Raw genomic sequence first — 26381 nt, 5'->3', positions numbered from 1 at the left:
ACCCACTGAATTACTCCAGCGTTTTGTGCCTATCTTCTGCTTGGAAATAAAGCTTGCCTTATTAACACAAGTTCACGCCGTCTACCAATGAGGTTAAATTACTGGAATTACTTGATTGCTCATAACTCTAAGATGAATTGCCGTTTCCTCAATCAAAATAGTTTTAACCTGGACGGACTTTGTTCAAACTTCAAATTTTTTTTTTGTCCAAACTACCTGTTTTCTTTATCTCTGGAGTTGATGTCTGCTCCACGATCCAGTAAAAGTCGACAGGCCACTGGATGGCATGAGTGGGCGGCCAGCAAAAGGGGGGTTCCTCCATCCTGAGCACAGCAAACAAAGGCAGTGAGACATTCTCCACTCTGTCCACATAATTAACATTCTCCTTGTCAAGGGTATTTGATATAGCAGCCTGTTTGATAGGCACCCATTCCACAACCCTTCACGCACTCCATCACCGACGTACAGTAGCAACAATCTGTACCATCACAGGAGGCCGCCACATTGAGAGGGGGTGGTGGAGGCAAATACAATATTGGCATTTTAGAGTCTTTCAGATAGGCACATGGAAGTGCAGAGAATAGAGGGATATGGATCATGTACAGGCAAATGATGTCAGTTTAATTTGACATCTTGCTTGGCACAAACATTGTGGGCTGAAGGGCCCACTCCTCTGCTGCACTGTTCCAAGTCCTTAGACAACACCTTCCAAATCCATGATCTCGACCAGCTAAAGAGCGGCAAAAGTATGGGAACACGACCACCTGAAAGGCGCCGTCCAAGTTATAGTACACACACCATTATGACTTGGAAACGCAGCTCTGTTCCTTCATCGGCCTGGGTCAAAACCATGGAACACTCTCCCTAACAGCATTGTCGGTGTACCCACATCAAGCACTAGTGGTTTAAGAAGGCAGCTCACCACCACCTTAAGGGCATGCAATTAAATGCTTGCTCAGCCTGCAAAGCCCACATTCCTTGAATTAATTAAAAAATTGATGCCTTTTCTGTACTTTTTAAAAGGCCTGAACATTGATGCTGTTCCATAATGTGTAAAACTGGATTGAGGTTCCACTACCATCTAGAGGCTCAATATTATTTCCAAGTCATCTGAACTTATTGAACAATGCCAAATCAGTTTTTACCACAATGGTTTTTAAATTTGGATAGGTGGCTTAATTTTATTTTAAGATTTCAGACTTTTAAGGGCAGGAACCTGAGGGACAATTTTATTCACTCAGATGGTTGTGGGTATATGGAACGTGCTGCCAGAGGAGGCAGTTGAGGCAAGTACTCTAACAACATTAAAAAACATTTGGACAGTTATATGGATAAGAAAGGTTAAGAGGGATATGGGCCAGACACGGGCTGGTGGGACTAGCATAGATGGGGATGTCAGTCGGCATGGGAAAGTTGGGCCGAGGGTACATGACTATTTCATTTCCCTGAATGATATTCATGATTCAGATGGGTTTTTACAATGATCTCAGCAGCTGCATACAGATACACAAATACATTTCCCTGCCATATATCTTGCGTTCAGGAATATCTCATCTCAGACATACATCGCACTTACCCTATCCTTGACATTCACAATGGCTCCATGGTCCAAGAGTAGTTTCACACATGATGCACAACCAGCAACCGCTGAAACATAAGGAATAAGTACAATTGAAATCAAAGCGCTGAACAACAGACTGGTTAATCTGTTGGAATTCTGACAGCATAAACATGACTTGTTTCATTTGATGGACTGAATCAGACTGCAAACTGCCCCAATATACCACCAAGAATGTATAAGCATTGTTTCAGTATTTAACTGGCTTCTTCGGTAATAAAACAGGTAGAGAGAAAGAAATGCATTTATATACACCACTCAAGAATTCAAATCCCCCTGAAACATCTAAAAGCCAATAAAGTACAATGGAAGTGCGATCGACATTTTGTGCAGCTAATTACTTGCCAGTGCCTTGTTGAATAATTATTAGCATGATCACCGGGGAGATGATCTCAAACACGTTCTCTTCCTCAGAATAATGACCTAGGATTTTTTTTTACTGCCTACCTAAGAGGGCGGACCAGACAATAATTTCACGTCTCGTTCAAAAGGTGGGGCGAGACAAAGTGGCACTCAGTCAGCAGTATTCTGCCATGACATTTGCACTCTAGAATGGTTTCTGCACCCATGACCTACTGATGAGCAACAATGCTACTCCCAAAGCACAGATGTGTGGGAGAACAAGATAAGTACAATGGAATTAGATAGAATGAAGATGGCAGGCAAGACGAAGGGGAGTGCATGGCTGATTTGCAGCAGTTGACAAGGGGGGGGTCTATTTCTGTGCCATAAATTTGCTGCACTACTTTATGCAGCAGTTTGGTACTCAGACCTCCACAAATACCAATTTAAGATTAGACATCCACTCTAATTTTCACTTTAATCCTTTCACAAAGGAATCAAGAAACAGGTGGAAATGAAAGTCAAGGTAGATTTGCCGTGATCTCATGAAACAGTAGAGTAGGCTCAAGAGGCCAAATAGCCCCCTCCTGCTCTCCCCATTTCTCACATTCATGACTCAATCAGTTCATCCTTTCCTAATCGAATATTCCCTTAGCTAACGACCAATGAGTTAGCAGGTCATGACTTTATCTTGCAGCAGTCACTTCCTAATGTTTTGGGGAAAGATGATGAGCAGATTGTCAAGATTCAAAGCGGGATAAGAAAGAGCTTATACGTTTCGTAGCATCCAAGGCATTTTCCAGTTGTAGTTTTCAAATCTAGTGATAAATAATCTTTAGTAAAAGCAAAAGGCATAACATTTTATCAACTGAGAAATCGTAGATAATGGTCAAGATATCAAAAAGCAAGAGAGGAGCGACAAGTCAAAAAGCAGAGCTGATTGTCTGCACCATGGAGGAGAATGCTTGAAATAAGAAAAACTTTAAAATTGACCAGCTGTCGTTATTTCAACTTTAAGGGTGCAGGAAGATGGGAAGCACTCCTTGCATAATGCTCTCCAGACCACAAACAACTAGCACACAAGTCAACCAACATCCAGGTCACAAAGGTAACAATAATAAGCAGGAGACACAAAAGACTGCAGATGCTGGAATCTGGAGCAAAATAGACCACAGGAGCTGCAACACCTGCCCCTGCACCTCCAACCCTCACCACGTCCAAGACAAGGCCAAGCAAGCTCCTCATTCAAGCAAGCAATCAAGAATATATTTTGACCTTGTTTACAATGTCCATGGCCCGCTAGTTTAAAGCTATAAAATGTAACCTTCTAAAATAAACACAGTCTCGTGCAAAGCATTAAAACTTGTATCCCAAGGGTCAAGTCCTTCACTTCAGTGTGACAGAAAACAAGCTAATTCTAATTGCAAACATCAGTGGAAAATACTGTGACAGCACAAACAAGCTACCCTACAACTTTCCCTCATTAATCAATAATGGAGTCTCTGGCTCATTAACAAAGATAATTTGGAATTACCTACTTACATGATAGTAAACCACCATAACAATTTCAGTTGGTCACAGATTTATATCCTTCTAGGCTTTTTCATAACAACTTAACTGTCTGGGATTCCTTTAAATTACCTGATAGAAGCCTTGAAGAAGATGATGTGATTTACAAAGGATTAAAAATCTCAGTTGCTAAAAAAATCCAATAGGATATTGAGAAACATTCTATCTCCAGGGCAGAGAGAACATGTAACTCATTCCCATAAGGGCTGATGGGGCAAATTGGATTAATGGGTTACATGATAGGATAGATTGAGGAAAAAATCCAAATGAGATTAGTTCAGATAGGCAGCTTGGTCGGCATGGCTTGTTCCCATCCTGCAGGACTATGAACCTCTGACTTGAAGCTAAATTAATACAAAGGGAAAGATATAATGCTGAGGAAGGCAGTAAAGGAGCAGAAAGGTGCAGCATAACCAGTTGATGCTTGTCCAATGCGATCCAATTAAGCATGTCATCTTGGAGTCGTCAGTGGAACACTTGGGTTTCGGTTGGGGTGTGTGGCCGGCTCCCTGCTTATCAATGATTTGCTTAGTATCAACATATGCACTGGCCTTCCTTAATCAACAGCAAGGTACACCTTGCCAAACAAGATTTGCTTCTGCTTTTCTGCGGATGCCTCCAACTTAGTTTAGGTTGGGATGAAAATAATAAACCCTCAGGCTCAGGCTGTGCACCCCAGCAAACGTCTGGGTCGGAGCTTTGAGCGTTGCATGGACAGGCTGGGTCACAAGGTATTCTGTAATCTGCAGGGTTTACAACGTGATGCACTAACACTTCCCTCAAACTTCCCAATTAATAACACAATTCGATCACAACTTTGCTTTTGGACGAGAGAAAAGTTATGAGAGGAGATTTGAGCAGGAGAGAGTGTTAACAATTCCAAATGAGTGGTGGTTGAATGACAGACAGATGGCTTTGCCTGAAATGCTACAGTAACTTTCCAGAACAAGATAAGCAGCTGCAAGCTTATCATATCCCAGACTGAAATAACTCAAACATGACAGTGTGGAAGTGTGATAGACTTGAAGACGGTCTGCGGACCTTAAACTCAGAACAAGGAACAAGAGCAAGAATGGAACCAACTTCAACATTAATTCATCCCAGGCCAACCTGGTATCATTTATCATTTTAAAATATCCGTTTAATTTTAATTATTTTACCCTCGGCTTAAATATTCTCCTTGCAGTTGTGCTTTCTTTGGCAGTTTGATACACAAAAAATTGGTTGTTATACTTCCTTCACTGCAACACTTCAAAATGTTCTCTATTGGATGAAAAACTGGTCTGGAACTGTGAACGACATTATTAAAATTATTTTTCAATTTGCCTTAGAAGATGTTTTGATAACGATCTGCATCTATTAAAAGCTCTAATATGTTAAACAAGAGTTTGTATTTCAGTTGGAGCTAACCCATCTCATTTTCATGAATAAAGTTTGCTTAATTAATTGGATCTTTATCGGTTTCATAGCACTAAGCTTTTGGGGAACTAAAATGTAGCTTGTCAGTACATGACCTCATTAATGAAGGAACTGTCAAACCAAGCTAATTAACAGTACTATTAAACCGCTGAAGATAATTACAAACTACACTTTTATGCAAGGGGTAGTTTATATTAGACCTTTCTTCACTATAATGAGGATACTTACATGCCAAGCAGATCAGACACTGTCTAGAGAGTAAACGTGCTACTAGGGGATAACCTTTCTGCAGAACCTGAAATTGCAAAATTTGATATCGATTCTACAATAAAGCTCAATGTGGCACAGTGCAGAAGATAACTGGTAGATAGGGCTGGGGAGGAGTGGGATTTGGAGCTTCACTTTTAATTCTCCATCTCCTTTCAGTGGAGAGTTCTGTTGCAAGATTATCAGTCTGTAATATTAACTAATTTTTTTAACTTTCTCCACACTCATTGTCCAACACACTGAGTATTTCCAGCCTTCTCATTTTGCTTTCAGATCTCTGAGGGTTCTGATCTGCATTTCAAATCTTTCACATACCCCTTTGTTCACTCCAACGGTCCTCACAAGTCTGTCAAGCAAATGACTTTGTGAATTGGCGGAAGTGGCGGCGCCTAACGGCTGCGGCTCGCTAGCAGTCTGTTCGTCTTTTTTCCTTTTTTTTTGTTGTGTGTCGGTGTTGGGATGGTTTTTTGCTTTTTTTTGGTTGTGTATGTGTGGGGTGTGGTGGTGTGGGTGGGGGGAACCTTTCTCTTTTAGGTCTCTTCCTCACGGCGCGGGGTGTGGCTCGGCCGCGGGGCCTTCCATCGTGCGGCTCGGCCACTGGACTTAACATCGTCCGGTGCGGCTTGGCCGCTGGACTTAACATCGTCCGGTGCGGCTCGGCCGCTGGACTTAACAGTGCCCGGTGCGGCTCGGCCGCGGGGCGCAACATCGCCCGGCGCGGCTCGGCCGCGGGACTTTACATCGCCGGTGCGGCTCGGCCGCGGGGCCTAACATCGCCCGGCGCGGCTCGGCCGCGGGACTTTTCATCGCTGGTGCGGCTCGGCCGCTGGACTTAACATCGCCCGGTGCGGCTCGGCCGCGGGGCCTAACATCGCTGGTGCGGCTCGGCCGCTGGACTTAACATCGCCCGGTGCGGCTTGGCCGCGGGACCTTCCATCGCCCAGTGCGGCTCGGCCGCTGGACTTAACATCGCCCGGCGCGGCTCGGCCGCTGGACTTAACATCGTCCGGTGCGGCTCGGCCGCTGGACTTAACAGTGCCCGGTGCGGCTCGGCCGCGGGGCGCAACATCGCCCGGCGCGGCTCGGCCGCGGGACTTTACATCGCCCGTGCGGCTCGGCCGCGGGGCCTAACATCGCCCGGCGCGGCTCGGCCACGGGACTTTTCATCGCTGGTGCGGCTCGGCCGCTGGACTTAACATCGCCCGGTGCGGCTTGGCCGCGGGACCTTCCATCGCCCAGTGCGGCTCGGCCGCTGGACTTAACATCGCCCGGCGCGGCTCGGCCGCGGGGCCTAACATCGCTGGTGCGGCTCGGCCACTGGACTTAGCGGTGCCCGGTGCGGCTCGGCCGCGGGGCCTAGCATCGCACGGCGCGGCTCGGCCGCGGGACTTAGCTGCGCACGGCTCGGCCGCGGGGCCTTCCGTCGCCCGGCTCGGCCGCGGGATGTTTCAGCGCCCGGTGCAGCTCGGCCGCGGGGACTTGCATCCCCTTGCGGGGACTGTGTGGGTCGGTCGGGGACGAGCTGTCTGTCCGTGGGCATGGGGGGAAGAGAGTGGAAGTTTTGTTGCCTCCATCACAGTGAGGGGGTGTTTGGAGTCACTGTGATGGACGTTTGTGTTGGGGTCATGTGTCTTGTGTTCTTTTTTGTGTATGACTGCTATGTAATTTCGTTCGGTACCTTGGTACCGAATGACAAATAAAGCTCTGTTGAACTGTTGAATAACATTTCCTCACAGCAAATCATTCTCACCCTAGAGATATTTATTTTGTCCTTCCTATTTGTACCCCTTCTTGAAACTTAAAAGTAAATTGTTTTATCACATCAGGGTTGTGGTACAAAAGGTTAACCATTTCTAATGATACAGATTTGGCCAAGTGCTTCCAGTATTTCGTTTTAATATCTGGTATCTGCAGTTTCCTTTGAATTTTTAATTATATACAAGCAACTGAATATTTTGACAGTTCTCAACTGTACACCAACATTTCCAGTGAAAATAAACTTCCTCTCTGAACATATAAAGCACCAGAACCCCAGTAAAATTTATTCTGTGCCTGCAAAAAAAACCCCAGCTGATTTAACCAATCGCATACAGACCTGCAGCATGAAGGGCAGATCTGCCCTGGTGGTCTATAGTGTCAACAGGACAATCTTGCTGCAAAACAAAAGACATCGATTTAATACAGGGGAACAAAACATCATCCCGCCATACTGAAATCATTCAAAGTTGCAGGAAAAACTTGCTTTCCTATAAAATGAAGATCACTCCTTGCAGCAGAAATAGACTTTCGCAAATTTCTTTGCAACAGTTAGACGACTACTCTGTCTTTTCAATATGGGATAGTTACTGCGAGTCTAGACAAGCTGTCAAGGAATATCAGAAATTCTGAACTACTGTGCAAATAAAATTCACAACGTGTCTTTGAGACTCAAAAGGAAATTGATGCACTCAGAGGAAACCTATAATACAGACAGCATACGAACTCCACACAGCCATCAGCAACAGATAGCATAACTTCCATATGCTCCAGGGACCCAGGTTCTATCCTGACCTCTGGTTCCGTCAGTGTGGCCTTTGCATGCTCTCCATGTGATAGCTTGAGTTTCCTTTGGGTGTGTCAAATTTTATCCACATATGGAGACATGTTGATTAATTACCCCTTATTGTCATTAAATGGCAAAAGCATCAAAGAGCATGAGAGAGAACAAGATGCAAGGCTGCAGGAAGCAAGGAGGGGGAAATGGGACTGATGAGATTGCTCTGCTGGAAGATGGTATGAATTTGATAGGCTGAGTGGTTTCCTCTCATCTTCTATGGAGTGACTTTGAAACATTAATATCTGCAGTACAACATATTTTATTACATTTAAAGTTCATTAATTTCACAATTTTAAATCTCCACATGTTTGTTATATCTGCACAGCAAAGGTACTCCCCCTCCCTTCTACCCCGCCCCACTGTGAGGCAGAATTGCCCGAATTCCTGCAGAGCAGTTCAGTTTAGTTTATTGAACAGTGAAAAGCTATCTATCCACCCATCTCCCCACTTCCTTTCCCCAATCAAACAAAGACTCGTGTGGCATAATTTCAAAATCTGTGGATTACACGATCAAATAAATTTACTGTCCATTGTTCCCAGTGCAAGATTTTTTGCACATACATTGACCAACACAATTAGTATTCCTTTAGAATTAATGAAAGCATGCCCGAAATATACGGGACAAACATCTTGACATGACGCAGTGTGTTTATGCTCCACTACAGCCTCTACGCTCTGTCCGCATCTAATCTCACCAGCTTTCCTTCCTAACCATCCATCAAGATATTCAAGAGGAAATATCTTGGTGGTGGGAACAGAGAACTCTGGCACTAGGAGAGGTTGGGGAGAAGCAAACGGATGAGCTGGATAAACACACCAAGGAGATAGGAACAGAATGATTCATCAACAAGTCAAAGAGGAAACGAGGTGACAAAATCATTGTGTGGAATAGAGATTGGCACAAATTGATTGGGCAATTACCTGTTCCTGTACGAAGGTATGTCTGTACTCGTTCTCACCTAGGCCACAGCTAACAATGGCCTGTCACTCTTATCATCGTTACTTTTTGGTATATCTTTCATTCATTTATTCTATATTTCTCTATATCACCGCCTATATCTCTTGTTTCCCTTTCCTCTGAGTCACAGTCTGAAGAAGGGTCTTGACCCGAATGACACCTATTCCTTTTCTCCAGAGATGCCTCTGACCCGCTGAGTTACTCCAGCGTTTTGTGACTAACTTGTTCCTCCACTGTAAATATTGAACACAAACATACATCTGTCAAAGCAAGCCCACCCCATGTAACCATCTACCCGCCTTCTACCCATCATGGAATCTCCTGGAAGTAGAAGGGGAATTAAAAAATCTCTCTGATCTTTATTAGTGTTTGCTCAGTTTTTAAAATGGAACAGCAGGAAATTAGGTACTTGAATGAGTGTATTTCAGGCACATACTTGACACCAGCACACTGAATTCAGAAGCTGTAGAAGCTTCAGCTTTACCCGTGGGAATTCTCTATTGCAAAGTTAAGGACAATTTCTTCACTGACAGATACACTTGATCTTCATCTTAATGCATCCATAATGCCAAGAGGCAATCGCAGCTACCTGAAGTAACCGCTGCAAACACAGGGACTGCCCATTTCTCGCAGCGAGATGCAACACACTTCGTCCTGTAAGATAAAGAGAAAATAAAATCAGTAATTAATGAACCTTGGACTCGGGGCGGGTTCTTTCTCAGTGAGTTCTTTAAGCAACTGCACTGCCCTTGAGAATACCAATAGAATTTTTCTTATACTGGTCTTGAAGGATGTTCCTTCAGACATCCACTGCGAGACATGTGGGCAACAGTTGATAAGCCAAAATAGAATCTTTGAAAGCTACAGAAGCCCCTAGTCAGTCTGTTGTGCCCAGATCACCCAAAAGTGGTGTAACTCAAGTTCTGTAGGTTACTCCAGTTGCTTGGCTCTTCATAGTGCTGTAACAAAAGTCACATTGATGTGATTCTCTACCACTCTTTCCCACATTAGCATCTCCCTCAGGGACTAGCAAACTTCACATCAATCCTGGAACCAATATTCTTTCTTTCTTTCTTTCTATCATTTTATTTCGTACATGTTAAAAGACATCAATCAAAAAACAAAATAAACAAAAAAACAGAAGAAATACAAAGAATTTCATCCATTACTTAACGTCTTTACATGTGCGAAAAGGAGTAGGAAGAAGTGTGAACTTATTTAATCCTACCCCCATTCCCTATTCAACATACTTGCACGCTTTCTTCCCATCAATCACTGAGAAGCTAGCACTGGGATTCAGGGCTCCAAGTATAACTACATATGGACTCAGAAAAATCAGATGCAAGTTCTCTGTACTGTTGATGGTCATAATGAAGATGTTATTAGGTTATTTAATTTGTTATGAGATCTAAATAAAATGGCACTGAAGAGGCTTGATGGAAGGAGCGACATCTGCAGCTTAGATACGTGAAAGAGTAAAAGCAATAGTGGAAAAGTAAGAATATTTTGATTGTTGGACAGGTATCCCGAGGCTGGTTTGAAAACTCACCATGGCAGCTGGATAATTTTTAAAAATCAGGTAATTTCAACAAAAATCTCTAGTTAGTAAAAAAAAAAAGACCATGAAAATCATTGGATTGAAATATTAATAAAATCTGGTTCACTAATCTTCAAGAAAATATGCCTTCCTAATCTGGTCTGGCCAATACACGATTCCTTGCCCACCAAAGCAATCTAGTATGAACTGAGTTTTGAAATCATCCATGTAGGTTTAATCAAGTCAAGTGGGAGGATGAGGAAATAAATGCTACAACACATACTAAGAGCAAATAAATATCATCATGGCATCTACTTTTCCCTTAAGTTTAGATGCAGGCAAAACCTAAAGATTCACAAGAATAATTCTGCAACAGAGTGGTTGTAACTATCAGCAGACTGAACAAAGTGGGAACATAAGGAAAAAAAATCCAAAGGTAGTTATAAAGAGCAGCCAGCATTTCTACTTCTGGACTGCTTACACATGGAAGGTCACACACATCTTACAAGGATAAAAGTATGGTTTGCTGGATAGAGTTGAGAAAGTTGTTCCTATGAGGACAATTGTCCTACATTTTATGGAGTAAGTTAGAGAGATACCTCTGAAATATACAGAAACCTTCAATGGCAGAATTAACAGTCATGTTTGTTGTATCCCTCTTGGTCCTGTGCCTGGGAGCATTTCAACTAATTAGTCATGGTCTCAGGACAAATGTTTGGACATTTGAGACAGAGATCAGATCTCTGGAATTCTCAATTGCAGAGGGATTTCAGTCACTGAGTATATTCCACGCTGAGACCAACAGATTCTTAGGTGCCAAGAGAATCACCATTTTGGGATAGACCTATCAGTCATGATCCTATTCAAAGGCAAAACAGACCAAAGAGACAAATGGCTCAACTTATTCTTATTGGAGAACGGCAGGAGAAAAATAACAACTATTATCTTTAAAGTGGCAATTTGAGAAGCAACTTGATACTCTGATCCCGATGCCAGTGTGAAGAGTTACCTGCAGCATCAATTGCTGTCACGTCAACACCATGGGAAAGCATTGCATTGACACAGGGGACATCACCTTTCGCAGCTGCAAGGTGGAAACTGGAAGACAAGGAAATCAAAAGGAAAATTAAGTAAGCTCATGTGCTTCAGAATAATCTGCTTGAGAATCAAACTCCCCTCCCACATAGATGCCTTATGCTTGTGCTTTTTGAAGAGCAACACCCAACAACAATAACAGCGGTGACAGCAACATCACATCACTGAAGACTTGCACGAGCGATCAAGAAGCACAGGTTCAAATCCCACCATAACAGCTAAATATTAAATTCAATTAAATTTAAAATACAACGTTAATTTCTTAAGTGTTTAAGTGCCTCAAACAAACTCTGGCACGAATGCTTCATGAACTGCTTCTGTCAGTTGCCTGACATTTTCAAAGAGATATGTACATTTATACCCTGGTCCCTGTCCATGCACATGTTTTAGGACTGTGCTATTTAGATCATAATGTCTCTCCTCATTCTTTCTGCCAAAATGGATTACTTCATACTTTCAAATGTTTAGAGCATTTACTGCTATTTCTATTTACAAAAGTAAAATATCTGTGGCATGATTTGCATGACCAAGAAAACAAATTAATTACATTCCCTTTTAAGAACTGCACAAAGTTACTTGCACCTGCACAAACCTCAAATCATCCAATATAGGAAGGAACTGCAGATGCTGGTTTAAATCGAAGGTAGACACAAAATGCTGGAGTAACTCAGCAGGACAGGCAGCATCTCTGGAGAAACTCCGCACAAGGGTCTCAACCCGAAACGTCACCCATTCCCTCTCTCCAGAGATGCTCCCTGTCCCACTGAGTTACTCCAGCATTTTTTGTCAACCTGAAATCATCCAGTTGTATACCAATGTCAAAGGCAAACCTGCTCATTTCATACTTATTTGAAATAATTCATGGGAGAGCAATCTGGCACAAAGTGACCAGACATTGTCAGTCTCCGATTAAAATAGGCATTTAATCTTTTAGTCTCAAACCACTGCAGGATGATGTATTAAGTCAAGGCATAAACATGTAGGCTGATTTAAAAAGAGCAAAATATATTGATTTAATACTTTAAAAGGAAAGTTTTGATTCAATTTTTGTTGATGTTCCTGAACTGTAGAGATATTCAGAAGGAATGTTTTTGACAGATTCGACAGCCTGCTAAGTCAATAAGGGTTAACCACCCGTGAACCTTTATTCAACATTGGGTGTATAGAGCATTTAGGGTGGATGGAGGAGGGGAGAAACTTACTTTTATTATGTTCCTGTTGGATTTTATGGCAGTTGAACAATATTTCTAGCTATGTCAACAACAAATTAACTCTTTAGAATTCAAACTGAAGCTGCTATGTTGAATAATCTCAGCATTACTAAGTAAAGGTCAACTAATTAGCTTTCAACTGCATCTTACTTGCACAAGGCAAGTACTGAGACAGCATCCAAAAGAAACACACTGTCATTTACAGCATAATTAAGTTTTGGAACAAGACTTTGGAACAAGTCATTCTTTCAAAATAAATGTTCCTATAAATCATCCATCTTTAATTACTGAAGCGAAAATAGTACATTCATAGTCTCCTCTGGATAGTTAAACTCACCAACAATCCACGAATGCCCAGAGCAAAACAGCCTTGTATTTGTCTACAAATCTATTTACAAAAAGTTACAAGATTTGCTACTTGTCAAAATGAAGCAAAACATTACCAATCAGGTAAACCTATTGTCAGGAAAAAGTGTTTGCTCTGAGCAGCTGCCTAAATATCTTGACGTACAAGTCCTATCTTTATTGGAGGACATCAGTTGGGATTCATACAAATTCAATATTTTCATATGTTAAGAATTAATCAGAGACAGAATTCACAACATAAAGAGCTGGAGTAACTCAGCAGGTCATGCAGCATCTCTGGAGAACATGGATAGGTGAGGGTTCAGACTGATTTTGGGGGGGGGGGGGGGGAAGGAAAGTGAAGAGAGGAGGGGCAGGGTAATAGGTTGATATAGGTGAAGTGGATTTTGATCGGCAGATGGTTGGACAAAGGCTAGAGATGAAAAAACTGGTGTGAGACCAAAAAAAATGAAGAGTTGCAAATGGTGAAGCTAAATGAAGCAATGCAGATGGAGGAGAAATGGGAGAAATGCCATCGGAGGGAGCAGATCCATGGTAATGAGCATGGTAATGAGCAAAATTGCCAGAGACAAAAGGGATTTTTCTGCCTGATCTGCAAAGTGTTGCTTCAAAGACACATAAACCAATGCAACAATTCTAACGAGAATTTGATAAATTCTTGAACACGAAACAGCTGTAGAGGAAAAAGACGTTTCAGCCATGATGAGCTTCCTCAGAGACAATATTCTGATTGTTTAATACCCTGCGTTTATCTAACAAAGATAAGTACTCCTTAAACCCGTCTGTCTGGTCATCGATTTGAATATCTTCTTGTGTGGCTCAATGCTAGGCTTTGTTTGACAGAACTCCCGATATGGCTTCAAGGTTTACTACATCAAAGATGCTATTGAATGCAAAGTGGTATTTTACCAACTTTGAATTTTATCTAAAGAACACTGATCACAAAGGCTGAAGTCATGAACAAATTAATTTTAATAAAAATCAATTTCTATTGTCCGACTTAATGGCTTTCCGCTGAGAACAACACCACTGTTCTTTTTCAATTAACTGCTTTTGATCTCCTCCAGCTGTAGGTGAATGGTGACTAAACAGAATGCACAGCTTTGGAAGTGATCATCCCAGTTTATCCCTGAACTAATAAGTTCTAACCATAATTAAACAGATACTAAGTCGATAAGACAAAGTAATCTTTCATGATATTATGTTGCATAAAAAGTAGACAATTCAAACAAGAGTCTGGCAATGCAGCAGATTTAGTAAAAAATTCACTACAGATTTACTGAGCAAGAACACTACTCCAATTTTCCATGTGACCAATTACTGACCTTAACCAGGTCATAATACCCTAAACATGTTGCATTGGTGTTCTTAGCAGAAGAAACACAAATCAAAGTCAAGAGTCTTAACATAATTAAACATGGGAGGAGGCAAGATAGAAACCTGAAGCGATTGGAGGGTGGGGAGTGGTGGGGTGGGGGCACATGAAAGAAGTGAGACACCTGGAGCAGGAGCCAGAGAGAACGTGACAGAGGGTGCCAGCAGTGGACAGGAAAGGGAATCTCGGCACAGTATGGCCAAGAGGAGCCAAATAGATATGGTACAACATCCCGTATATTGAAGGCATCCCACCCCTCCCAGTCGCCAAGTCAATCCCCTTCTCCCTCCCCCCCCCCCCCCCCCCCAGCCACCAACCCCACCCACACTTGTTGGGACACCCCTCTCCACCCCTCCCGTCCCCCCCTCCAGGGGTACGTTAACTGATCGACACATCCATTATTCAGCCCATTCGAAAGGGTAAAGCTCACTCCTCAGAAGCTGCCAGAGGAAAGGTATCCTCCCCAAAAACTGCCTGAACAACAAAAAGGACCCATTAGGAGCACAAAACTGGAAAGTCTGAAGAAGGGTCCCAACCCAAAATGTCACCCATCCTTGGGTGAGTATCTTTGGCATGAAACTGGAAAGGCTGCTTTAAGGTGTGCCCAGATGCAGCAGTGGTTGCAGGACACTTACGCTGATCTGCCCTCCACATCCAGCTTGGTCGGCATGACCCCTCTCTTGGCCAGCACCGATGTAACTTTATCCACATCTCCCTTTTCTACTGCCTTCAGCAAACGGTCGTCATATTTGCTCCAATCTGGTGTCTGCAGTTAAAAAGAAGCAAAATTATCACCAGTGATGAAGTGTTGCCAGCACAGCATATTAATATCTTAATTCAATAATGTAAGGAAAGCCTTCTTTTTTGACTCTGGCGTGTTGTACAGCAACATCTGTTCCGTCCAATCAGTGCAAGAATCTGACATGGGTATGTTTGACAACACAGACTCTCAAAGTGTGGGTACATGTTAACTGATCGACACATCCATCATTCACCCGACCCTCAGCCCATTCGAGAGGAGTAAAGCTCACTCCTCAGAAGCAACCAGAAAGGAAAGGTGTTCTCCCCAAAATTCGCCACATCACCAAATTGTTTGATTCAGCACGAATCACTAAATCAAGCCAGACTATATTCCTTCTCTCCAGAGATGCTGCCTATCCCATTGAGTTACTCCAGCACTTGGTGTCTATCTTCGGTGTAAACCAGCATCTGAAGTTCCTTCCTACAGATTATATTGCGGTAGCGCAGCGGTAGAGTTGCTGCTTTACAGCGAATGCAGCGCCGGAGACTCAGGTTTGATCCTGACTACGGGTGCTGCACTGTAAGGAGTTTGTACGTTCTCCCCGTGACCTGCGTGGGTTTTCTCCGAGATCTTCGGTTTCCTCCCACACTCCAAAGACGTACAGGTATGTAGGTTAATTGGCTGGGTAAATGTAAAAATTGTCCCTAGTGGGTGTAGGATAGTGTTAATGTGCGGGGATCGCTGGGCGGCACGGACTTGGAGGGCCGAAAAGGCCTGTTTCTGGCTGTATATATATGATATGATATTGCTATTTCCCCCTTTTCAACATCTTAAAACACATTACAATTCAATGATGTTTGAGATGTAGTCCCTGTTCACAGCCAATTTACACACTGCAAGATTCCACAAATGTCACAGAGATAAATGTCACACTGGCTGAAAGAGGAATTTGGCCCCAGAACACCAGAAATATACAGCAGCTCTCCTTCACAATCGTACATCACATTTTTATTTCCCTCACACTGCAACCTCCCAACATTACTCGCAACCCATGATCTGGCCAGCTTCCCTCAGGTGGAACTTTCGCATCAACTTGAGTGGGTAAAGAGTCTCAGTTTAACCACTCACTTGAAACACTGTTCTCTGACTGTGTCGCATTCCCTCAGTGCCTCAGTAAAGCTTCAGGTTGGATTTCTGCACTCGCATCTCTGAGATGGGACTCAAACCAACAATCTCCTCCAACAGAGGTGAGAGAACTGCCCACTCGGCCATGACTCAGGGACCAAAAACATCCCAGCATTGAGCGGTTAAGTGACAAACCCTGCGTCCTCAGGGATGAACACATCCTAAGTGTAGGAATGACAGGTCCATAGGAATGAGTTAAATTTACATCAGATGATTATTATCCACACAGGCATCCAACCTTTCTGCACATCACCATCCTTCTTTTCCTCTCTCTCATGTTTCATCCAATTAATTACACTTGCAGCATTCACCTCAGGAACACCATGAGTTCACTTGCTTATCACTTTGTTAAGTTGCCTTTCTGAATTTGCTGCATCCTCCGATTAGTCCTTGCTGCACAAGAGACTGCAGATGTTGGAAACTGGAGCGGAAAACAAACTGCTTGAGGAACTCAACGGGTCAGTATGCAGAAGGGTCATAACCCCAAACATCATTTGTCAATCTCCCTCCACAAATGCTGCTTAACCGTTACATTCCACCAACACTTTGATTTTAGCTTCACAAGACACTTGGAAGGGAAAGAAATGAGAAAACAAAGGCTTCTGCTCTGGCAGTGGAGAACAATGTCTCTTCATTCCATCTGTCTTTGCAGCAATGTAAAGTCCAGGGACCTGTTGTGACCCTGCATGATCACATGCAGCAGGCTGGATTTAACCATACATTGCCAATGATGGGCAGTGCAGGCAATGAGTCTATTACTGGGAATTCCCTTCAAGTTGCAACGTGGAAGCACTCATGTTAAACAGACTGCAGTGGGTCAAGGCACCAAACTACCACCTTCTTCACAGCAATTGGAAGGTGAAATGGATCCTGGTCTCTCCAATAATGCCTACACTTGTAAAATGAGCAGTAATCTGTACATGAGCAGGAAGCCTTGTAACTCATCATAGACAGAGTCATATAGCATGGAAACAGGTCAATCTGCCCAACTCGTCCATGCCCAAGATGGCCTATCTAAGCTAGTCCAATTTATACAGAGCTTTATTTGTCATTCGGTACCGAGGTACCGAACGAAATTACATTGCAGTCACACACAAAAAAAAAGAACACAAGACACATGACCCCAACACAAACATCCATCATAGTGACTCCAAACACCCCCTCACTGTGATGGAGGCAACAAAACTTCCACTCTCTTCCCCACGCCCACGGACAGACAGCTCGTCCCTGACCGGCCCGCACAGTCCCCGCAACGGGATGGAAGTCCCCGCGGCTGAGCCGTACCGGGTGCTGAAACGTCCCGTGACCGAGCCGGGCGATGGAAGGCCCGCGGCCGTACCGTGCGCTGCTAAGTCCCGCGGCCGAGCCGCACCGGGCGATGTTAGGTCCCGCGGCCGAGCCGCACCAGCGATGTAAAGTCCCGCGGCCGAGCCGCGCCGGGCGATGGAAGGTCCCGCGACCGAGCCGCACCGGGCGATGTAAGGCCCCGCGGGCGATGGAAGGCCCGCGGCCGAGCCGCGCCCCGCGCCGTGAGGAAGAGACCTAAAAAGGAAAGGTTTCCCCCACCACCCCCCACCCCACACATACACAGCCAAAAAACAAAAACAAAAACCATCCCAACACTGACACACAACAAAAAAAAGGAAAAAAAAGACGAACAGACTACCAGCGAGCCGCAGCCGTTAGGCGCCGCCACACGTGACCCTACATTTTGCCTACATTTGGCCCATATTCCTCAAACCTTTCTTATCTATGTACCTGTCCAAATGTCTTTTAAATGTTGGGATTGTACTTGCCTCAACTATTTCCTTTGGTTGCTTGATCCATAAACCCACCACCTTCCATGTGAAAAAGTTGCCCCTCAGGTTCCTATTAAATCTTTCCCATTTCGCCTTATACCAATGCCTTGCTTGGCACAACATTAGCCTCCTTTCGTCTTCCGGCACTTTACCCATGTTTAATGATGACTTGTATATCTCAGTGAGGGCTTCTGTAATTTCTACTGAGAGAACGAGTGTGGGTCAGCAAAATGTTTGGTAGGAAGCAAACATTGGCCTTTTAAGCATCTCGCAAAACTGCCAAGAAGCTAGTCATTGCCCAGCCTTACTTGGAGCAGTAGGTTTATTTTCTATTAGCAACTCTGACCCCGCTAACACCATTACCCCTCCCTCCACTCCTTAATTTTCCAACAAGACAAATGTAAATTCCAATTAAAAAGTAAACTTCAAGCTGGGCAAAACCTCAAGCCTCTGGCAGCTGTTGCAATGTGTAATGATAGTTTTCCTGTTGCTGGTTTTACTAATGTGCAAAACCTTCAGCGCAATCATAAGGGCAGACCCACAATTATCAAGTGCTGCCTCGGTTTTGTACTCAGTGACCCTCTCGCCAGAGTCTCTAGTTTCAAACTGCCGTTCTGCTGGATGCAAGTTAATTCTATTGAGGCCATACAACTTTTAATACCTTGATACCAACTTACAAAAATAAGAACCTGTCACATGATCAGGCTATTCATGTCCTTGTTTGCTCTGCTGTTTAACCGTATTCCAGAGTGGGTTAACATATGATGAACATTTGACGGCACTTGTTGGAGTTTAGAAGGATGAGGGGCGACTTCATTAAAACTTACCGAATAGTGAAAGCCTGCATAGAGTGGATGTGGAGAGGATGTTCCCACTACTGGGAGAGTTTAGGAACAGAGGTCGTAGCTTCAGAATTAAAGGACGTTCCTTTAGGAAAGAGACGAGGAGGAATTTCTTGGGTGAAAGGGCGGTGAATCTATGGAATTAATTGCCACAGAATGCTGTGGAGGCTGTCAATGGATATTTTTAAGGCAGAGATAGATAGTTTCTTGATTAGTACAGGTGTCAAGGGTTATGGGGAGAAGGCAGGAGAATGGGGTTAGGAGGGAGAGATAGTGGTACTTGATGGGTTGAATGGCCTAACTCTACTCCCATCACTTATGAACTAATGAACTTATTTCCATACAACCTAGGAGGACATATTCAGACCAGGTCCTTGTCAGTTTACATAAGATTCACACTCTCCCACTAACTTTCCCCGCAACTTATTCTGCCAACATTTCTACCAGCATGAGCAATTTTCAGCTGTCAATGAAACCAGAGCACCTGGAGGAAGCCCACACACACGGAAAATGTGCAATGTGCAATTAGGAATGAAGAAGAGTCAGTGGAACGGGGACATTAGCTCCACAAGCTATGCTACAGTGTCACATTGAATGTAACCAGAGTATCACTTACCCACATTCTAATTCCAACCACTGCCTTGGCTCCCAAACCCTTTGGCTAACAAAAACCATCAACGTTCAATTTTCCAATAAAATCCCTACATCATTATTATTTAACAGGGGGATGGGCGGGGGGGGGGGAGAGAAAGAAAGGGTGCAAGAAGACACAACACTTCAATATTTCCATTACTGTAACAGTTTCTCCTGACGTCATCACTGAAGGTAAACCTCCATGCACACAACCCACAGATCAGAGTCCATAGGAAGCTTTCCACAGAAGCTGAAAACAGAAATGATCTGGCCAATTTATTCCTTCCGCATCTTTTTATTTTGGTCCAAGTACACTCATGCGAAATACCTCTGGATATTTTCCCACATCCCAAAGATGTCCTGGCTGGTTGGTTATTTGGTTACTAATTGACCCTCAGATGTCGATGGGTGATAAGATCTGAAATCTGTTAATGGGATGTGGGGAAAATAAAATTGGAATTGTATAAATGGGGGTTTGATGATGGCGCAGACCGACCGGGTGGATGGAAGAGCCTTTTTCCATCCTGTATAACTACAAGATATAAATGATCGCCAGCAACTGATGCCCATGATAATTTCCCCAACTTCTAATCATCCTTGTCAAAGGAGGACAAATATTGGAAAAAGGCAGAGGAAATAATGAACTTAAATAAAACACCCAATGCCTAAGCAAATATAAATCATACCACAAACTCGGACAAAACTTACTATCTACATTTATAGTGTTCTTATCATTGTAAAATGAAACAGAGGCACAAGTTTAAATGGTGCCAAATCACATAAGGAGATAGTGTTGGAGAGCTTGGTCAAAGTGACAAGTTTTAAAGGAGGTGAGAGAGGGGTTAGGGAAAGGACATGTTTAAAATTAGCTCAACTTGCTTGTTTGAATCCTGTTGTGTACAGTCCCTTTCTGTGAAATGAAATTTGGGGCAAGAGCAGGAAGATACAGTACAATTGTCCGATCCCTCCTTATAGACGCTTACATTGATTTCAATATATAATGTTAGAATGTATTTTTTGGAAGTAACAAAATCAATAAAATTCCTTTGGATTATTGCAAGGGTGCCAAACAGTTTCAGTGATTGCTTTGTTGTCTACATTGTACTAGAGTACTCGCAGAATGTTAAATTGCTCAATGTTGGTGAACAATTCACCAGGCTGCAAACAGATCAGGGAGGGGAACAGTTGCAAAATCTAAAGATAAAAACCCAAAAGCTACAGACAAGGCTAAAATAAATAAATATTTTGTTTGGAGAGGAGCCAGTGATTAGAAGTCGCTCGATGCGTTGGCCTTCACTTACTGAGTAAGTGACATCACTTACTCAACTGGATTACAGCCTATTCATTCACTCCCACGCATCTATTATTAAAGGTTGCAGAACCACTTTGGATCAATATGGATATCTATATTCCGCAGCCATCAGATGCTCCGTCATCCCTCCTTGAAAAAGCACTTGGCTCTGCTGCAGAGCATGGCAGGAAAAGCCACAATACATTACTAATCACAATTTAGTAACACTGGACGTAATCAGAGTAAAACCACGCTGCACGTTCGCATGCAAACTCCTAAATACTAATTTAAACTAAAGAGAGCTTTGATGCAAGATACCTACAGAGGGCACAGAGGCACAGGAAAACCAGTGCTTCATACTGGTCGAGAATGCTTCTAGGATTCAGAAGGATTTGTAATTGCAAATGTAGTTTGCTGTAAATGAACTCCACAATTGGCACAGTGCAGGCCAGGGCTGGAAAGAACAACGGCGCTATCACTGCAGGTTCTGAACACTGTTCTATAACTTCAGAAGAATCGCATGGCCCCAGTTTATAACCCCACTCAAGCATTGTAATAACTTCTCTTCATCTTCCAAGTCGTCTTCAGACTTCATTACTCCAAGGGAGGATTGTCACTCGTAGTATTTTGAGCTTTGTTTCAGAAATCACAGACTGCAACCCGGAGGTTAAAACTAAAAGCACGCCCCTAAAAGAACTCCCCTACGCCGAGCCTTTGGGTGACTGCTTGTACGATTCCTGCTCTCTTCAATAGGAGCAAGTTCAGCTGGAGATCTCCAGGCTCCTGCTGCGGAGCAGTGAACACCACAGCAACTTGTGCCAAGCTTTAAGTAAAGCTTTTAACTTGGCACTAAAATATCACAGCCAGATCGCAGTAAACAGGCCATGATATCAGCCAACTTCTGCATTTCTGACCTCGCAACCCTCTGAGAGACGTCTGCAAGGTATAGCTAATAATAATTCTGAGCATGCATAGCCTGTGAGTAATGGGGTATCAAGCTATCATCATTGAAGTCAAAGAACCATCAAGGCATGTTTTGCAGATTCTAGAAATAGTCACCTCCAGCAGAGAAATGCAAGTGTCGGGTTCAGAAAGCCTCTGGATGACCTTCGATCAGACTTGCCTCACCACAAGACCGACTCACTGCCAACACAGCCCCTCTGCGCCACTCAACCCATAGATTGCGTCACCACTCTTATGGGCAACTTAAGGTTCTCCATCATCGGTGGAAGGGCATCCAGCCCCTCCCTACCCCACAGAGTGCTTCACTCTGCAGATGCATCGACAGCGAGATGCTATCACAATGCCACAGGGGAGCTGCAGTCAATCACAGGGAGAAACATTGCGTGCTGCTGGCCAGTGCATGTATTTTAAACAACGTGGCTTAAATATATTTTGAGCTATGGTAATTTATATTTTCAATTGGAATTTAAAACTATTAAAAACACAGGGTACCAGAATACTCCTTTTCATCTCATGAGCTGTCTCCAAACGCAGTTCAGGAGACGACAGGCTGCGTTCCTGAAAATCCAATAAGTGGGAGACTTAACTGTAAGTTTAAGGTGTCTTTTCAGCCCAATTATACAAGGAGTGAACAAAACAAAAGTCCCTTTCAAACAGGTATTTGTACAATGACATTAACCGCACATTCCTTGATGCACCAAGAGATCCCTTGGGAAGCTACAAATCAAGATTGCGAAAGGCATTGGGAGGTCAAGGAAGAGAATTCCAAGACTTGGGGTTTAGTTTGCTGAACAGAATTTCAACCAGAAACAGACTTTCAGTGTCTGATAATTCATTTAATGCACCAAGACACAAAACATGCCAGCCTTAAACCATGGCCACTTCCCAGTGAACGGAAATCTGGTGATTGAAACGAGCACGTGTTCAAATGTCAGTTGGTTAAAACCAAAGTAAGAATAAGGAAGGATTTTAAAGCGCTGCTATCAGATAGATATCAGGGCGTAATCGCAGAGTACGCTGGAGAAAGATGCCCAGTACAAGCATGCATTGAATTAGTGGCATATTGTTATATACACAATGCAAGAAGATGATTAAAAAAGAACAAACTTTCAAGAAATGCTATATGCCGACCTCCATCCTGAATGGGCAATTCCTTATTCTGTGACCATGCCACCTGTTTAGGATTCCCCCAAAGAGTAAACATTCTCAATACTATTGAGACACCTCAGAATCTTATGTTTCAATACAATCACCTCATTGTAAGCCTTCTAAGCCCCCCCCCCCCGAGTACTGATCCCAACCTGCGCATCGCTCCTAACAGCACAACCATTCATCCCTGAATCAACCCGAGTAATCTTCTTTGAACTGCTTCCTGGGCATTAATAACACCCAACCCCTCAAATAAGGCCATCAAAACTATATGCAATGCCTCATCCGTGATCTCATCATCATCCAGAGTTCTGGCAGAGTTTCTTACTTTTACACTCCGCCCCTTTTGAAATAAAGGCGAACCTCTAATTTGCCTTCCCAACTATTTGCTTTTCTGGCATGCTAACTTTTTGTTTCGGAAACAGATCCCTCTGAACAGCATTCTGTTGTTATCTCCATTTAAACAATATTGTTGTTCTATGATTCCTACTGAATCGGGTAACCTCATTCCTCATGATAAGGCAAGCCTAAGATTACGCAAAGGTTCCTTTCCCAAGAACTGTCTGCGACCAATTTCTCCATAAAGCGGTAAATTCTGTTTATACAACCACCTCGCTCAACATACACCTGCTATAATTCTTTCATCTCATGGAATATACACCCCCCCACACACTATCCATAATTAAACTAATGGATTATATACCATATCCGATCATTAATGAATACCATGAAACACGATTGTTATCTTGAAAAAAAGTCAAACTTTCCACTAGTCAGGTCATTTGCAACCCAGGGAGCCCCTGCATTATTAAATCTGTGCCACATCATGCATGATTAAAGACTTGTTCAAGTTTCAAGTCTTGTTATGGACAACACCCCATCCTACCAGATTCCATCACTCACCAATGCACCAACAGCAATTGACCCTACCAACCCACCCTTAAGTGTGGGAGGAAATCTCATTATATTCCAATTTTTTGCACATTTGGTTAACGCGTCTTTACAAATGTAAATAGTTTAGTGACAAAACCTATGCCTCAGCAGGGATGAAAGAAAACACACAATTAAGACTTTCCTTTTTGAAAAAATGCCTATGTGGAAATTGTACTTTTAAAGGTTTCATGCTCCCAGTGAGATGCTTAACAGTGACTCTCACGTGGATGCAAGCCCTATAATTACTATTTCAAAGAGAAGGATATTTATCCCTGAAACAAGATAAACATAAACCAGACGAACTGCTCATTACAACATTGCTGTTGTTTGACATCATGCTACCTGAGAATTGGTTCCCATAATACTTATTGGCTGTAACATGGCAAGACATCATGAGGTTCTGAAAGGTCCTACACAAATACTTAGCTTGTGCCCTGACTCAACCATTATGAAACTGCATAATGCCCTGCAGAGAGTAGTGCGTTCGGCAGAACGCACCATGGGAACTACACTCATCCCCCTGCAGGACCTATACATCAGGAGGTGCAGATCCAGAGCAAGCAAGATCATGAGGGACCCCTGCCACCCCAGTAACGGACTGTTCCAGATGCTGCCTGACCTGCTGAGTTACTCCAGCATTTTGTGAATAAATCGGACTGTTCCAGATGCTACGATCAGGCAAACGCCTCCGCTGTCACGCTGCGAAAACGGAGAGGATGAGACGGAGCTTCTTCCCACAGGCCATCAGGACTGTCAACTTTTATAACCCCAGAGACTAAATTTTTGTCGACACTAATAGTAACTTATTAACTTTATTTATATGCTGTAACTGTAATTATTTTTTGTGCACAACCCGCAGGCATTGCCACTTTCATTTCACTGCACAGTATGTGTATGTGACAAATAAATTTGACTTGACTTGACTATCTAGATTTTGCTTTTTCAACTCATAAATAGCTGATCATAAATAGCTTGCAAATTGATGAAAGCACAAACACCCTTGCCAAAAGTCAAAATACTTTAAACTGTTTATTAAATGTAGTCATGTATATTAGAGCACAGATCCAATAAACAATGGTTGTAAACTCTAGCATGTAGTTCTGCTTGATGAGATGTGTCTGTCTGTTCAGTAAACATGCCAATAGGCAAAACAAGATGTACGTAATGTAAACCACTTGACCCTCTTCCAATCATTGCTGGGATTAGATCATAGGCCTACAGTAACTCGGGTACCCTATTACAGCACATAAATTCTACTGGGCTTAGCTACTACCACTGCAACTTAGAAATAGCCCCCCCCCCCCCCCCCCCCCGCCCCGCATTACCTCAATTTTTCTGCAGTAACTGTATGAAAGTGATACAGCACCACAATGAAAATAAATGTTATAATTAGCTTGCTGGAATTTCATGGAATTTATGGTGACATCAGGCATGGGATGGGACAGGACAGGCCCTAACAAGGATATAACAACCAGCCAGGGCACCAGTGGGCAGAGGCACAGAGGGGATGGAGCCAATCCACGTGCTCAAATAATTTCAGGGGAAATACAAGATGTCATACTATCGTCTGCCCTTACGGCCAAAATATTCCTGTAAATCTGCAGAAAGAGGCTAACTGCACCGAGGAATTCTAGAATTTGTACAGAAATAGTAAATTAGCTCACTTGTTAGTTATCTCGGCTCTGCACCTAAAAACACTAGGGTTTGAGTGCCAGACTTAACGTCAATGCAAACAGGACTTGCACCTCTCCAAAGGCTCATGTTTCCCACTGCTGTTGGGTTCAACAGTGGCTGGACCCAAGTATGGCAGTGAAAAAAATCAATACAAAAAAATATCCTGCAGAGTTTGGAGAGGAGGAGAAACATAGGACAGATTATTTACTGCACACGAGACTTTGTAAAAACAAGAGTCAACTCAATCAAATTCAATGGTCTTTAATTAGAGACGCAAGAGACGGAAGATACTGGAAGCTTGAGCAAAAAATAACAAAACTGCTGGAGGAATTGAGCAGAGTTTTTTTGGTCTTAAAACACGTTTCATTCGATGACCATAAAATTGAGAGAAATGTTTTAATACTCGGATTGGATACAGTGTGTGGTGTGGAGCATGTGTCATAGCATTGATGAAGCCAGGCAAAGATCCTTCAGCAACAAAGAGCTACAGGCCAATATCACTTCTTTGCCACACCTACAAGCTGTTTGAGCGACTCATCTTGACTCGCCTCAGCCAGGTGATAGAGCCATCCCTAATAAAGGAACAGGCAGGGTTCCAGCCTGGGAAGTCCTGCACAGGTCAGCTTCTCAATCTCACCCAACACATAGAGGATGGCTTTCAGGAAGGTGTTATCACAGGCACTGTTTTTGTAGACCTTTCAGCTGCTTATGATACAGTAAACCATCGCCGACTGTTACACAAAGTACTTAATTTGACACACAACTTGCATCTAACCAACCTGGTGAAGACTGGTCAAAAACAGGCTTCTTTGTCGAG

General features: G+C 43.2%; 1 protein-coding gene across 1 annotated transcript in view; it reads right to left on the bottom strand.

Annotated features, from left to right (window-relative positions):
* The window catches only part of LOC144608977 (uveal autoantigen with coiled-coil domains and ankyrin repeats protein-like), a 127323-nt gene that overhangs the window by 43471 nt on the left and 57471 nt on the right, over window positions 1-26381 (bottom strand). Inside the window, exons 2-7 of the mRNA XM_078427259.1 lie at window positions 14989-15119; window positions 11316-11404; window positions 9359-9423; window positions 7311-7368; window positions 1577-1647; window positions 217-323 (exon numbers count right to left, since the gene is read on the bottom strand). Coding sequence (XP_078283385.1) covers window positions 217-323; window positions 1577-1647; window positions 7311-7368; window positions 9359-9423; window positions 11316-11404; window positions 14989-15119 — 521 coding nt within the window. The remainder of the gene's footprint in view (window positions 1-216; window positions 324-1576; window positions 1648-7310; window positions 7369-9358; window positions 9424-11315; window positions 11405-14988; window positions 15120-26381) is intronic.

Source organism: Rhinoraja longicauda, chromosome 33, assembly GCF_053455715.1.
Source record: "Rhinoraja longicauda isolate Sanriku21f chromosome 33, sRhiLon1.1, whole genome shotgun sequence".
Lineage (NCBI taxonomy): Eukaryota > Metazoa > Chordata > Chondrichthyes > Rajiformes > Arhynchobatidae > Rhinoraja > Rhinoraja longicauda.
The sequence above is the reverse complement of the archived record's forward strand: the minus strand, read 5'-3'. Positions and strand labels throughout refer to the sequence as shown.